Source organism: Ranitomeya imitator, chromosome 6 (genome assembly GCF_032444005.1).
Source record: "Ranitomeya imitator isolate aRanImi1 chromosome 6, aRanImi1.pri, whole genome shotgun sequence".
Lineage (NCBI taxonomy): Eukaryota > Metazoa > Chordata > Amphibia > Anura > Dendrobatidae > Ranitomeya > Ranitomeya imitator.
In genome coordinates this window covers 160005438-160019336 of record NC_091287.1, presented here as the reverse complement: position 1 = coordinate 160019336, position 13899 = coordinate 160005438, and the positions used below count along the sequence as shown (strand labels likewise).

General features: G+C 41.6%; 1 protein-coding gene across 1 annotated transcript in view; it reads left to right on the top strand.

Moving 5' to 3' along the window:
- LOC138643330 (uncharacterized) overlaps window positions 1–13173 on the top strand; it is a 39620-nt gene extending 26447 nt beyond the window's left edge. Inside the window, exon 7 of the mRNA XM_069732257.1 lies at window positions 13052–13173. Within this exon, the coding sequence (XP_069588358.1) occupies window positions 13052–13173 (122 nt within the window). The remainder of the gene's footprint in view (window positions 1–13051) is intronic.
- Window positions 13174–13899: the final 726 nt, after the last annotated feature.

The following is a 13899-nucleotide window of genomic DNA, read 5'->3' as shown; positions in this document are numbered from 1 at the left end:
TGGACCTTGAGTGTTGGGGAGAGGTTGTGGCGGTGGAAAATTGAAATTGTTGCCATACACACGGCGGCCCATATCCGAGTTCTTGAAAGCCTGGGAATCGTTGCCATGGCCAAAAGCTCCAATGTCCACGGCGATGAAGCGACAGTTCACATCGGCTACTGCCATGAGCACCACAGAAAAATTTTTTTTGTAATTGAAGTACTCTGATCCTGTCCTGGCTGGTTTGATAATGCGAATGTGCTTTCCATTCACCGCTCCTAAACAGTTGGGGAAATCACACACATTCCAGAATTTTTCCGCAATTTCAAGCCACATGTCCAAGGTGGGTAGGGGTATAAAGTCATCCCGGAGTACATTCCACAAAGCCCGGCAGGTGTCCGCAACTATTCCAGACAGGGTGGATATTCCAAGCCGGTATTTGAAGTGGAGAGGGAGGATAAACTCTCTCTCCAGTGGCCAGAAATCTGGAAGAAAAACAAACACAAAAAAAAATTACAATCTATTCTTTTTATGGTGTGGTTACGATAAAGAAAGAAAGGAAAATACACAAAAAATACAGGTCAGAAAACACTAAATTTGGACTGTCATTGGTTTAGATTTTGAACGTACCTTAATGTAACCAGCAGACGTTCCTCGGGTGGAATCGCTCTACGGAGCTGGGTGTCCTGTCGCCGTATGGCCCCTTGGACACGAGAAAGCAAATCCCGGAACGAGTCTTGCGACATTCGTGTGTATTCCTGGAATTTCTCCAGGTTGGCATTAAGCTCGGCATAGAGCGTGTGATAGGCTCCACGGCTCTCATGTACTTCGATAATGGGGTGCCTCCAAAAACGCCTACGTTGTCTCCTTCTCCATCTTTCGCGATTTCTGTCTTGCTCCCAAGCAAAAGCACAGGCAAGAAGCAGCTTGAAGCTGAAATCCAGGTTGAAATAAAAGCTCTCCATGCGAAGATCCATCATGACACAGGATACAGTAGCAAACTGTTAAAATTTCAGTAGCCCTAGGGTCTATATATAGAGATCCCATCATACACGCCCTCTGTAGTCCCATTGGGGGTGTCTGGTTATCTTGATTTTTCTCTTGCGAAATTTCTCATTATGCGCACCAAAAACTGCAAACGCAGGAAAAAACGCATGTAAACGCGTACAAACGCGGCGTTTTTTTAACCACATGCAACAATGCATGCGTCTAAAAAACGCTGCGTTTATATGCGTTTTTTCCACCACTTGCGAATGCATTTTAAATGCTGCGGATTTAAACGCAAATGTGAAACTAGCCTAAGAGACCACCACATCAAAACCCTGTCATGGGTAGCCCAATCTCCAGACCCGAACCCCATTGAAAACCTCTGGAATGTAATCAAGAGGATGATGGATAGTCACAAGCAATCAAACAAAGAAGAACTGCTTAAATTTTTGCCCAAAAGCAGTGTGAAAGACTGGTGGAAAGCATGCCATTACGCAAGAAAGCTGTGATTAAAAATCATGGTTATTCCACAAAATTATTATTTCTGAACTCTTCCTTAGTTAAAACATTAGTGTCGTTGTTTCTGAATGATTATGAACTTGTTTTTTTTTGCATTATTTGAGATCTGCAAGCAATGCATTTTTTTGTTATTTTGATCATTTCTCATTTTCAGAAAATAAATACGACATTTATTGCTTGGAAATTCGGAGACATGTTGTCAGAAGTTTACAAAATAAAAGAACAATTTACATTTTACTCAAAAATATATTCCTGTATTGTCAGCTGGTTAGATTATATAGTTAACCTTAACCTTTAATATACTCACTAAAAATTCCCTTTCAAAGTGCATATACATAGTGAAAAAAGTGCTGGTGCAAGATATAGTGCAAATAAAAATTATTTGTACACACCATATATACCAAAATATGCTCCTGATGAGATGGTCTCCTGAGGGATCTCCTCCCAGACCTGGACTAAAGCATCCGCCAACTCCTGGACAGTCTGTGGTGCAACGTGACATTGGTGCATGGTGCGAGACATGAAGTCCCAGATGTGTTCAATCGGATTCAGGTCTGGGGAACGGGCGGGCCAGTCCATAGCTTCAATGCCTTCATCTTGCAGGAACTGCTGACACACTCCAGCCACATGAGGTCTGGCATTGTCCTTCATTAGAAGGAACCCAGGGCCAACCACAACAGCATATGATCTCATCTACCTAATGGTAGTTTGGCTACCTCTGGCGAGCACATGAAATGCCACCCCACACCATTACAGACCCACTGCCAAACCGGTCATGCTGAAGGATGTTGCAGGCAGCAGATCGCTCTCCACGGCATCTCCAGACTCTGTTACATCTGTCACATGTGCTCAGTGTGAACCTGCTGTCATCTGTGAAGAGCACAGTGTGCCAGTGGCGAATTTGCCAATCCTGGTGTTCTGTGGCAAATGCCAAGCGTCCTGAACGGTGTTGGGCTGTGAGCACAACCCCCATCTGTGGACGTCGGGCACTCAAACCATCCTCATGGAGTCACAGACACATTTTGCAGGGCTCTGGCAGTGCTCCTCCTGTTCCTCCTTGCACAAAGGCTGAGGTAGCAGTCCTGCTGCTGGGTTGTTGCCCTCCTGTGACCCCCTCCATGTCTCCTGGTGTACTGACCTGTCTCCTGGTAGCGCCTCCTGCCTCTGGACACTACACTGACAGATACAGTAAAACCTTGCCACAGCTAATTTTCTATTTATATGGCACCAACATATTCCGCAGCACTTTACAATTAAGCGGGGACATGTACAGATAATAAATTCAGTACAAGTCAAGACAATTTAAACAGTGGCATTAGGAGTGAGGTCCCTGCTCGCAAGCTTACAATCTACAAGGAAATGTCCCCCTCACAATAGGTGAAAAGTGCTTGCTATTTCAGGTTTGGCAATTATAATAAATAGGGATTTTCATATAAAGCTGCATGATCCGGTCATCAGCCCGTGTGTTTAAGTGCAATAGTCAAGTATCAAGTGCAGTTATCATGTGCATGGAGGGTGTGGAGACAGATGAATAGTAGGGTGCAGATTCCGATGCAGATAATATTTGGAAGGAGGGAACAGGGCAAAGTTAGTTTACTGAGTAGTTGATGTGGAAGGCTTGTTTGAAGAGATGGGTTTTTAAAGTGCGCTTGAATAGGTCGGGGCTAGGTATCAGTCTGATCGTATGGGGAAGTGCATTCCAGAGAGCTTGGTGCAGCACAAGAGAAGTCTTGGAGATGGAGGTGCGAGGTTCGGATTACGGGGGATGCTAGTCTTAGGTCATTTGTAGAGCGGAGGGAACGTGTAGGGCGATAGACAGAGATGAGAGAGGAGATATAAGGTGGTGCAGAACTGTGGAGAGCTTTGTGGGTGAGAGAGATGAGTTTATACTGGACCCTGTAGCGAATGGGTAGCCAGTGTAATGACTGGCACAAAATGGAGGCATCGGTGAAGCGGCTGGACAGAAATATGACCCTGGCTGCCGCATTCAAGATGGATTGGATTGGAGAGGAGAAAGTTTGGTAAGAGGGAGACCGATCAGAAGAGAGTTGCAGTAGTCCAGACGAGAGTGAATAAGAGCGACAGTAAGAGTCTTAGCAGTTTCAAAGGTGAGAAAAGGTCAGATTCTGGAGATGTTTTTAAGATGCAGGTGACAGGAGCGAGTGTGTGATCGGATATAGAGAGTAAAGTAAAGTTCGGTGTTGAATATGACCCCAAGACAGCAGGCATGCTGCTTGGGAGTTATGGTTGAACCCTCCAGGGTAATTTCGATGTTGGGTAGAGTGAGGTTAGTAGAAGGGAGAAACACAAGTAGTTCAGTTTTGGAGAGATTTAGTTTCAGATAGAAGGAGGACATGATGTTAGAGACAGCAGACAGAGAGTCCCTGGTATTTTGAATTAGGGTAAGGGTGATGTCGGGTTAAGAAGTGTATAATTGGGTGTCGTCAGCATAGAGATGGCACTGGAACCCAAATCTGCTGATTGTTTGTCCAATAGGGGCAGTGTATAGAGAGAAAAGGAGGGGACCTAGGATTGAGCCCTGCGGAACCCCGATAGTAAGGGGACAAGGAGAGGAAGAGGAGCCGGCAAAAGATACAGTGAAGGAGCGGTCAGAGTGGTAGGAGGAGAACAAGGAGAGGGCTGTGTCCTTGAGGCCTATGGAGCGGAGCATTGTGAGAAGGAGCTGGCGATCCACAGAGACAAATGCGGCAGATAGATCCAGGAGAATCAGCAGAGAGCAATGACCTGTGGATTTAGCTGTTATTAGATCATTAGAGACTTTGGTGAGGGCAGTTTCAGTGGAGTGTAAAGAGCGGAAACCAGATTGTAAGGGCTTGAGAAGAGAGTTATCTGAGAGATAGCAGATTAGATGGGAGTGGACCAAGCGTTCCAGGAGTTTAGAGATGAAGGAAAGGTGAGATACAGGTCTGTAGTTAGCAGTGCAGTTCTGGTCCAGGGATGGCTTTTTAAGTAAAGGGGTTATGATGGCATGTTTAAATGAGGAGGGAAAGATACCTGAAGAAAGAGAGAGGTTAAATATTTTAGTCAGGTGAGTGGTGACCACTGGTGAGAGAGACTGCAGGAGATGTGAAGGAATGGGGTCACTGTTGCAGGTTGTAGGCCGAGCAGAAGTGAGGAGCTTGGAAAGTTCTTCTTCTGAAACAGGCTCAAAGATGTCTAGTGAACTTGAGGTGCGGCAGGGAAGGGGATCCAGGCACTGAGGAGATTGAGCTGAGATATTCTAATGGATGTGGTTGATTTTTTCTAGGTAATAAGTGGCCAGATCCTCACCACTGAGATTGGAGATGGGGGCTGTACTTAAGGTTTCAGGAGAGAGTTTAAGGTTTCAAAAAGTCATTTTGGGTTGTTAGATAGTGAGGTGATGAGGGTGGTGAAGTAGGATTGCTTGGCCAGATAAAGGGCAGAGTTATAGGTTTTGAGCATGAACTTATAGTGGATGACGTCTTCTGCTAAGAGAGATTTTCTCTACTGCCGCTCTGCACACCTTGAGCAACGCTGAAGAAAGCGTGTTTTGCATAGTGTGCCAGGGCTGCCATTGTCTGTGTCGGGTCTTTCTGGGTGTAGAAGGTGCTGCTTCATCTAGGGCATTCTTCAGTGTAATATTGAAGTGTGACAATGCTAAGTCTGGACAGGAGAGGGAGGAGATGGGGGCTTAAATTGTGTGGAGGTTGTCCATAAGCTGCTGGGTATTAATGGTACGTGTATTCCGATAAGTGTGGTAAGTGGGGGTGTCCTGGGTGAGGAGACAATTCTTGACAGAAAAGGAAAGAAGGTTGTGGTCCGAGAGCGGGAGAGGGGAGTTAGTGCCATTGATGTGCCATCCTAGATGAACTGCACTACCTGAGTCACTTGTGTTGGTTGCAGAGTCCATCTCATGCTACCATGAGTGTGATAGCACAATCAATATTCAAAAGTGACCAAAACATCAGCCAGAAAGCATTGGTACTGAGATGTGGTCTGTGGTCCCCACCTGCAGAACCACTCCTTTATTGAGTGTGTCTTGATAATTGCCAATAATTTCCATCTGTTGTCTATTCCATTTGCACAACAGCATGTGAAATTGTTTGTCAAACAGTGTTGCTTCCTACTTGGAGTTATTCTCTGTTGTTTAAGTGTTCCCTTTATTTTTTGAGCAGTGTATAAACAGGGTGGGCCATTTATGTGGATACATCTAAATAAAAGGGAAATGGTTGGTGATATCAACTTCCTGTTTGTGGCACATTAGTATATGGGAGGGGTGAAACTTTTCAAATTGGGTGGTGACCATGGTGGCCATTTTGAAGTCGGCCATTTTGGATCCAACTTCATTTTTTCAATGGGAAGAGGGTCATGTGACACATCAAACTTATTGAGATTTTCACAAGAAAAATAATGGTGTACTTGATTTTAACGTAAATTTATTCTTTCATGAGTTATTTCCAAGTTTATGACCATTTATAAAAATGTGTTCAAAGTGCTGCCCATTGTGTTGGATTGTCAATGCAATCCTCTTCTCCCACTCTTGAAACGCCATGGTCACCACCCATCTTGAAAAATTTCCCCCCTCCCATATACTAATGTGCTACAAACAGGAAGTTTCTTTCTCTTCTAGGAACTTGATATCACAACCATTCCCATTTTATTTAGGTGTATCCATATAAATGGCCCACCTTGTATGTATATATATCTCCATCTCAGTGAAAAATATAAGTATATATATATATATATATATATATATATATATATATATATATATATATATATTTTTTTTAAAGGTGTGGGGACCCAAATAGAACTTTTGCTATGGGGCACTGTGATTGCTATGTATGCCCCTGCTTGCAGGGCAGTAATAATGAGGGCAATCTGCCTTGTTTCTCAGAGCCTGAGGCTCTAGGGTCCCATTGCCAGATTGCCATCATCATAAGCAGTGTACTGGGCAGAGAGGGGGGGTCAAGACACATTTTTTGCACAGAGACTGCAAGCTATTAGTGTCCGCTCCTGCCCCTTCCAGTGACGTGTTGCTAATAGTGGCACACCATGCAGCTGCTATGGGTCAGGGAGGCCTACCCGGTGCCAGCAAAGCCTCAGTAGCGGAGCAGCAGGTGACAGGAGGCAGGAGCCAGCTGCTGCGGCTAAATCCTTGCCCACTGCTAAAGACAATTTAAAATTTACTGCTCCCCACGCCCATAGTCCCTCCCACTGCTATGCACTGAAGCTGGCGCAGAGAGATGGGAGGGACTATAGGAGTGGAGAGCGGTGAATATTCACTTCATTTTAATAGCAGGCACAGTAGCCGCAGCTGCAGCTTTCCTGCTGCTGGACGATCACATGTGACCGCTACTAAAGAGAATGAATATTGACTGCTCTCCACACCTATGAATACGGTATATATCAGTGAGAGCATGAGTACGTGGTGGCCATAATACTGTAGGACTGCATTATTTTCTATGGGGGACTGCATTATATTCTATGGGAGGAGGCTGCATTATTTTCTTTGAGGGGGCTGCATTATACTATATGAGGTCAGAATTATATTCTATATGGGGAGTGTATTATACTTTATGAAGGACTATTGATAGCGTATTATGCTATATGGAGGACAATAGGGAGTTTATTATACTATATGCAGGACTATGGGGAGTGTATTATATTATATGGAGGATTATGGGGAGTCTATTGTACTATATGGAGGATTATGGGGAGTCTATTATACTATATAGAGGACTATGAGGGTGTATTATACTATATGGAGGATCGGCGGAGTGCAAAATGCAGTCTATTCATCAAGTGATTGGATTGGTTATGCCGGAGCAAAAATCATTGTTCTCATCAGCACATCGCACAGTGAAAACTGCAGATATGCTGCTAAGACGATACTGTATGTGAACGAGATTGATCTGCTAGTGATCTTTCTGTCCCCATCATTGTTCCTCAGCCAGTGTAAAGGGGCTGGCAAACAAGCATCAAATTACTTCAATATTGTCGATCACATTGACTTAGAGGCCAGAAACCAGAACGTAAGTACAACCTAAATGTTTCTGTGTGACTGTGTAATTTGTTAGCATTTGGGGCCCCATATTAAACTTTTGCCTATGGCTCCACTTTGCCTAAAACCGGCCCTGAGAACACCTTACCAACCATGAAGCATAGTGAGTGAAACATCATACTTTGGGGGTCATTTTCTACAAATTGGACAGTACAACTGCACCATATTGAAGGGAGGATGGATGTGGCCATGTATAGCAAGATTTTAGCTAACAACCTCCTCCCTTCAGTAAGAGCATTGAAATTGGATTGTGTCTGGGTGTTCCAGCATGACAATGACTCAAAAAAACACAGCCAGGGCAACTAAGGAGTGGCTCCGTAAGAAACATTTCAAGGTTCTAGAGTGGCCTAGCCAGTCTCCAGACCTGAACCCAATATAAAATCTTTAGAGAGAGCTGAAATTCAATGTTGCACAGCGACAGAACCTAAATCTGAAAGATTTGGAGAACTATATGGAGGAGTGGGCCAAAATCCCTGCTGCAGTGTGTGCAAACATGAAACATCTGACTTCTGTAATTGCAAAAGTTTCTGTACCAAATATTAAGTTCTGTTTTTCTATTGTATGAAATACTTTTTTCAGGCAATAACATGCAAATTAATTATGTAAAAATTATACAATGTGATTTTATGGATTCTTTTAAGTTTCTGTCTCTCACAGCTGAAGTGTACCTACGATAAAAATTACAGACCTCTCCATTCTTTGCAGGTGGGAAAACTTGCAAATTGGCAGTGTATCAAATACTTATTTTCCCTTCTATACCAGACACCAGCTGAATGTTTTCAACCATATATGTTGAAAAACATACTTAAAAACCAGAGTTCCATATTCAGAATTGATAGGAACCTTCAGTAGTCAGCAAGTTATATGTTAGCTTGGGGATAATCTTTTAATGTCAAATATATTCTATGCAGCAAGTGCTACAAATTATCACCAGGTAGCAAACATCCTAGATGATGATATTAGGAGTATAATGGATCACTCACACGAGCGTATGAATCAGACAAGTGCTATCTGATTAAAAATTGGAATGCACTTGGCCCAGATTTGCCCAATGTTATTCTATGGGAAAATGCAGATCTGCCCATTGTTATTCTATGGGGAAGTGCAGATCTGCCCAATGTTATTCTAACTAAAGCAATTGTTACCATCCACCTCTCGTGTCTCCCCTTTTACTCATAGTTTGTAAGCTTGCGAGCAGGGCCCTCACTCCTCCTGGTATCTGTTTTGAACTGTATTTCTGTTATGCTGTAATGTCTATTGTCTGTACAAGTCCCCTCTATAATTTGTAAAGCGCTGCGGAATATGTTGGCGCTATATAAATAAAAATTATTATTATTATTATTATTATTATTATTATAGGGTTAAGTGCTGTTTTTACTTTGGAAAAAAATGTACTTTGTGTCACGAAGACTCATAACTTAATTTTTTTTCAATGGGGATCTGTTTTTTATTATTCCATTTCTTTATTGACATTTTAGCACTGGTTCCATAGTACTTGGCCCTACGATTGTTACAAACTGTGATAGTTTGATACCGCAGCATAGGCTCCCAGCTGCAATGGAACATGTGAGGGGAAGGCCTATAGACGAGTAATTTCTCTCCCCTCCAACATACACATAAGACCACCTAAATGTTCTTACCAGTGGCAGCTCTGATCACTGCTGTTATAGTAAGGTGATGGCTGTATAACACAGCTGGCACCAATAGCGTATGCAGGGCCGGACTGGCCATTGGGCAATTCTGGCAAATGCCAGAAAGGCCTGTCTGGCTGTGGGCTGCCTTGTCTGCTACATTGTTAACAAAATCGATGTTCTCAGGACACCCATACTGTTAACAGTTGTGATGAAGCACAAGGTCACTGACTCCGTCACTTACCCCAGCATGTCATGGGTATCATTTGAAATATTGGTCTTGTAGTAAATCTTTCTTTCCTCCATCCAGGGTAATATTAGTAATATATCCCATCTGGTTCCTGGTGACGGGGACAACATGGGCCTGTGTGATTTCAAATGCCAGGGCTGAATTTCAGCCCCAGTCCGTACCTGAGCGTATGTAGTGGGCTCAACCCAAGACCCGTTCCATATACTCACACCTGATATCTGCTGTACATATACATTGGATATCAGGAAAGGGTTGGAATGCAAAAATTAAAGCTGCATTGTGACTGGTTGCTGTGTCCAACAGGACTAATTTATTGCTGAAACAATTCTTATAAATTAGGTCCAGTATTCTTGTTGACATCCAAAGGTAGAAAACTCGAATACACTTACTACTAAAAACCTACCTACCAAATTGTCTCTTCAGAGAGGAAAAGGACTTGAACTCCACTGCTACCTATTGGAGTAGCAGTAGGATGAAAGTCAAACCAGAATTCCAATTTGCAGACACGGTGTTTCGGGGTATTGCGCCTCATTAGTGAAACACTGTATCTTCAAATTGGGATTCTGGTTTGGTTTTATCTTTAAGTAAATAAGGCAGCACATTGCAGCGCTAAAACATGCAAACTTGAAAACACGAAATTTGAACTGCATTACTGCACTAGAAATATGAAAAATGAGAGCTTTTAGCGCATAAAAATGGCCAATTTTATGTGTACCTGGTAGCCCCTTAACGGCATCTCTCTTATACCAGGTCCTACGCTTGCCTTACCTCGCTGAGAATAAACGTCTCCATCTGAATGGGTACATGTGAAACCTCTTCTTAGACTAAAATTCTCTCTCTCTGTGGAGGGGTATTGGACCTGCTGTAATTAAAACACCTGAAGCTAGGAGGCGGAGTGCACGATCAGAAGGCTAGAGAATACATTTCAAAAAACCTGACCTGCACATCCAAACATAGACTCAGTGTGAACAGGTGCTGAACCTAGAGTCGCCAACTCGTATATAGTTAAGTAAATAAGGCAGCACACTGCAGCGCTAAAACATGCAAACTTGAAAACACGAAATTTGAACTGCATTACTGCACTAGAAATATGAAAAATGAGAGCTTTTAGCGCATAAAAATGGCCAATTTTATGTGTACCTGGTAGCCCGTGTTTTCAAGTTGGCATGTTTTAGCGCTGCAGTGTGCTGCCTTATTTACTTAACTATATACGAGTTGGCGACTCTAGGTTCAGCACCTATGTCTATGTTTGGATGTGCAGGTCAGGTTTTTTTAAATGGTTTTATCTTTAGTCATATTGCAAGGCTTGTTAAAGGGTCAATAGTGACTTGTAGGATCGCTACTTCCAATAGGTGGCACTAGAGTTTAAGTCCTCTTCCTCTCTGAAGAGACAATTTGCATGTTCAATTTCCCAGAGGAGCATGCAATGCTTTTAAGTCTCCACATACTGGCATGTCAGACCAGGCTTGTCACTCTCCACAAGAAGAAACGTTACCCCTTAGATGATATTCTATTGAAAATTCTTTGTAGAAAAATGCCAGAAAATATCCATAACTTGATCATGAGGTGTTTTGCTAAAACACCACTGACCCCAAGAACAGTACAACTACAAAGACCAAAATGTAATATGTAAACTATACGTTTATATATAGAACATAATCATTAAAAATATTATCTAAACAGGATGGATAAAGCATTCCTGCGCAATGGAGAACTCTAACAGTAAGTAAACCCAATTTAATTGATTTAATACATTTTAGCCATCAGTATTATAATAATTTTGTAATTCTAGCCCTTCACAAACTCATGTTTTTGCCCCCCCCACTAGCCCCCTTTTGTCTGTTTTTAAATGCCAAAATCTTTATTTTAAAAAGTATGCTTTTAAAATGGATTTTTTTTCTGTTTTTCTGTTTTTGTTGTTTTCACAATGATTTGCAATTCATTAATTATGTGATATTGAGATTTTTAAGGGAAAAAAACGCAGAACACACTGTAAGTCACATTAACACATTCATTTTTTATTAACCAATTAGAAAAATAAAATTGAAGCTATGTGATATAAATGCAACCAATTAGTAGAAAAAGTGCTATTCCTTAAGCATGACATGCTTGTAAAGAATTGCAACAAGAAAATGAAAATGTCAGCCATATCAGAATGGTGAAAGTCAGACACCCACTGATCAGCTGTTACCAAAGCCTGTTGTTGTAGGATATCAGCAATTGCAAATACAGCTCTATGAACTGTGCATTGGCTACAGCAGGGTACTGCTCGTCCACCATATTTGAATGAATAGGAGCGGCTGTGCAGTAACCGATTGAGGCCACTACTGAGTTGACGGAGGTGTACTGTTCAACTCCACAGATACTAACATCCGGTAGTCACAGGCCTGGAGAACAGCTGATTGTTGGGGGTGCTGGGTATCGAACCTCGAGCGATCTGATACTGATGACCTATCCTAAGGATAGGTTATCAATATTAAAGTAGTGAAGCAACCCTTTAAAGTGAACATGACTGATGCAGAACTTGCCATTCTGGATCCAAAATTTGAAACAATTGTGAAGTTGTTGAATTTGTCCAAGCTATCGATTCAAGATTTTAGATAAACACTGTAGGGAAACAGAGCACACCAGACCTTAGAGGGATACGTTTATAAAAAGATATATTACAGCCAGGTAATGGGCTCACCTAAACAATTCCTGTGAAAGCTCAATAATGGTTGCTGCTTCCCCGTGGCTGATGGATGAACTCAACCAGGAAGCTTGAAGGTGAAGACAATCTGCGGGGTTGGGCTCCTGTAACCCAAATTAAGATCTTTTAACCAATAATATAAAATGAAAATTAATAACTGATTTTTATATTATTGGATCAAGGATCTTCAATTCTGTTAGTGCCGCCAAAACCCATGAATTGTCATTTCCCTCATTCAAGATTTTATGCATACCAAGAAGACTACTTAGTACTATTGTAGACAATAAGTTTCTAATAGATACCTGACAGTGAAGCCAGCCATACATATTTTATTGCTGACGGGAAAATGATGCTTTGGCTAATCATTCGGCAGACAGACATTGCAGACGAATCTCCCATATATGGGAGTGCTTGCTAGGCCAAGCACTCCTGTGTTCTCTATGAGAACGGCCCCGAGTAGCATGTCATTTTGGCTTATATTAAGAAGAGTAATGTGATTGGCAGTTCGAAATCAGACATCATCATCTCTACTGACCATCAGTTGGCCGGTATCCCCATACGCATTAGATCGTCAGTCGGACCAACAGGTTCAGCCAACACTAATCTAATAAGCATGAGGGCCCTAACATCTTGGACAACACTGACATGTACCCAATTATTGATGTCCATACTATTAGATCATGCAAGAAGTAAACATATTATCACTAGCATGGAGAAAAATGATTTGTTCAATATCTGTGCATACATATTTTTTATAAATACTTATTAAAAAGATGTTATAATGAACACTGACAGACTAGAAATATAAAGCATAAAATGCATGTAAACTTTTTACTGAATAATGAATTGAACTGAAAAAGAAACTCAAGACAAAAATCTCTATTTTAATCATTTTGCTCATACTGTACCTGCTTTTGAAATATTAATATATTGTATTTCATATCTTGCAGGAGGAGCAGATGTTAACCCCATGGTCATTCGAGCAGCACAACTTATCTATGCCCTGCTGTTTATTAAAGGCTTGCTGTATTGTCCAATCCTGCTTTGTGTTAAGCTGAAAACCAACAACTGAATATTTCTTTTCTCTAACCTAAAAAGGTTTATTTCAGCTTTGTAATAATCCAATATTCAGATAATAAAGGTTGTTTCGATGAATGCATGCCTTTAGATTAAAAAAAAATGTAAACTTACATAATTATGAAAAAAACTAGTATTAATAAATGTGTCTTCCTGATCTGGAGAGATCAGCGTCAGTCCCAGCAGCTCCATTTCAGTATCTAGTCCCCTTCTTTGTCCATGCACAGGCCATGATAGACAACTAGGACTGGCTATTGAAGTAAGCCAATAAGTCCCCTTGCACTTTGTTCAGGGCACCTTTTCTCATTACAAGTATGTTAGTGAGTTGTAGTGTAATTAATATTTTAAAAAACTTTCACATTTTTTTCACGTTGACAACTCTCTTAATGGGTTTTCCACTACTATTTGCCTTTCATATGTCCTAACTCTTCCTAAAAAATCACTTTTCTAGTGTATGTTGATCACTTTATTATTTTGTCTGCTTCTATGAGCTGATTATAGTCACTTTTGAACTGAATTGTTATTACTGAACTGGGCACCGGAATCGGACAAAATAAGAATTTCACATCTCTGATGGAGGCGGAGATGTCTTTCTATGATTGACAGTATGTCTAGAATCAGATTGAATGAGAAGAGCACATCACTGATGGAGGTGAAGCTGCCTTTCAATGATTGTCGGTGTGTCTGGAATAAGATATAATGACAAGATGATGTCACTGAT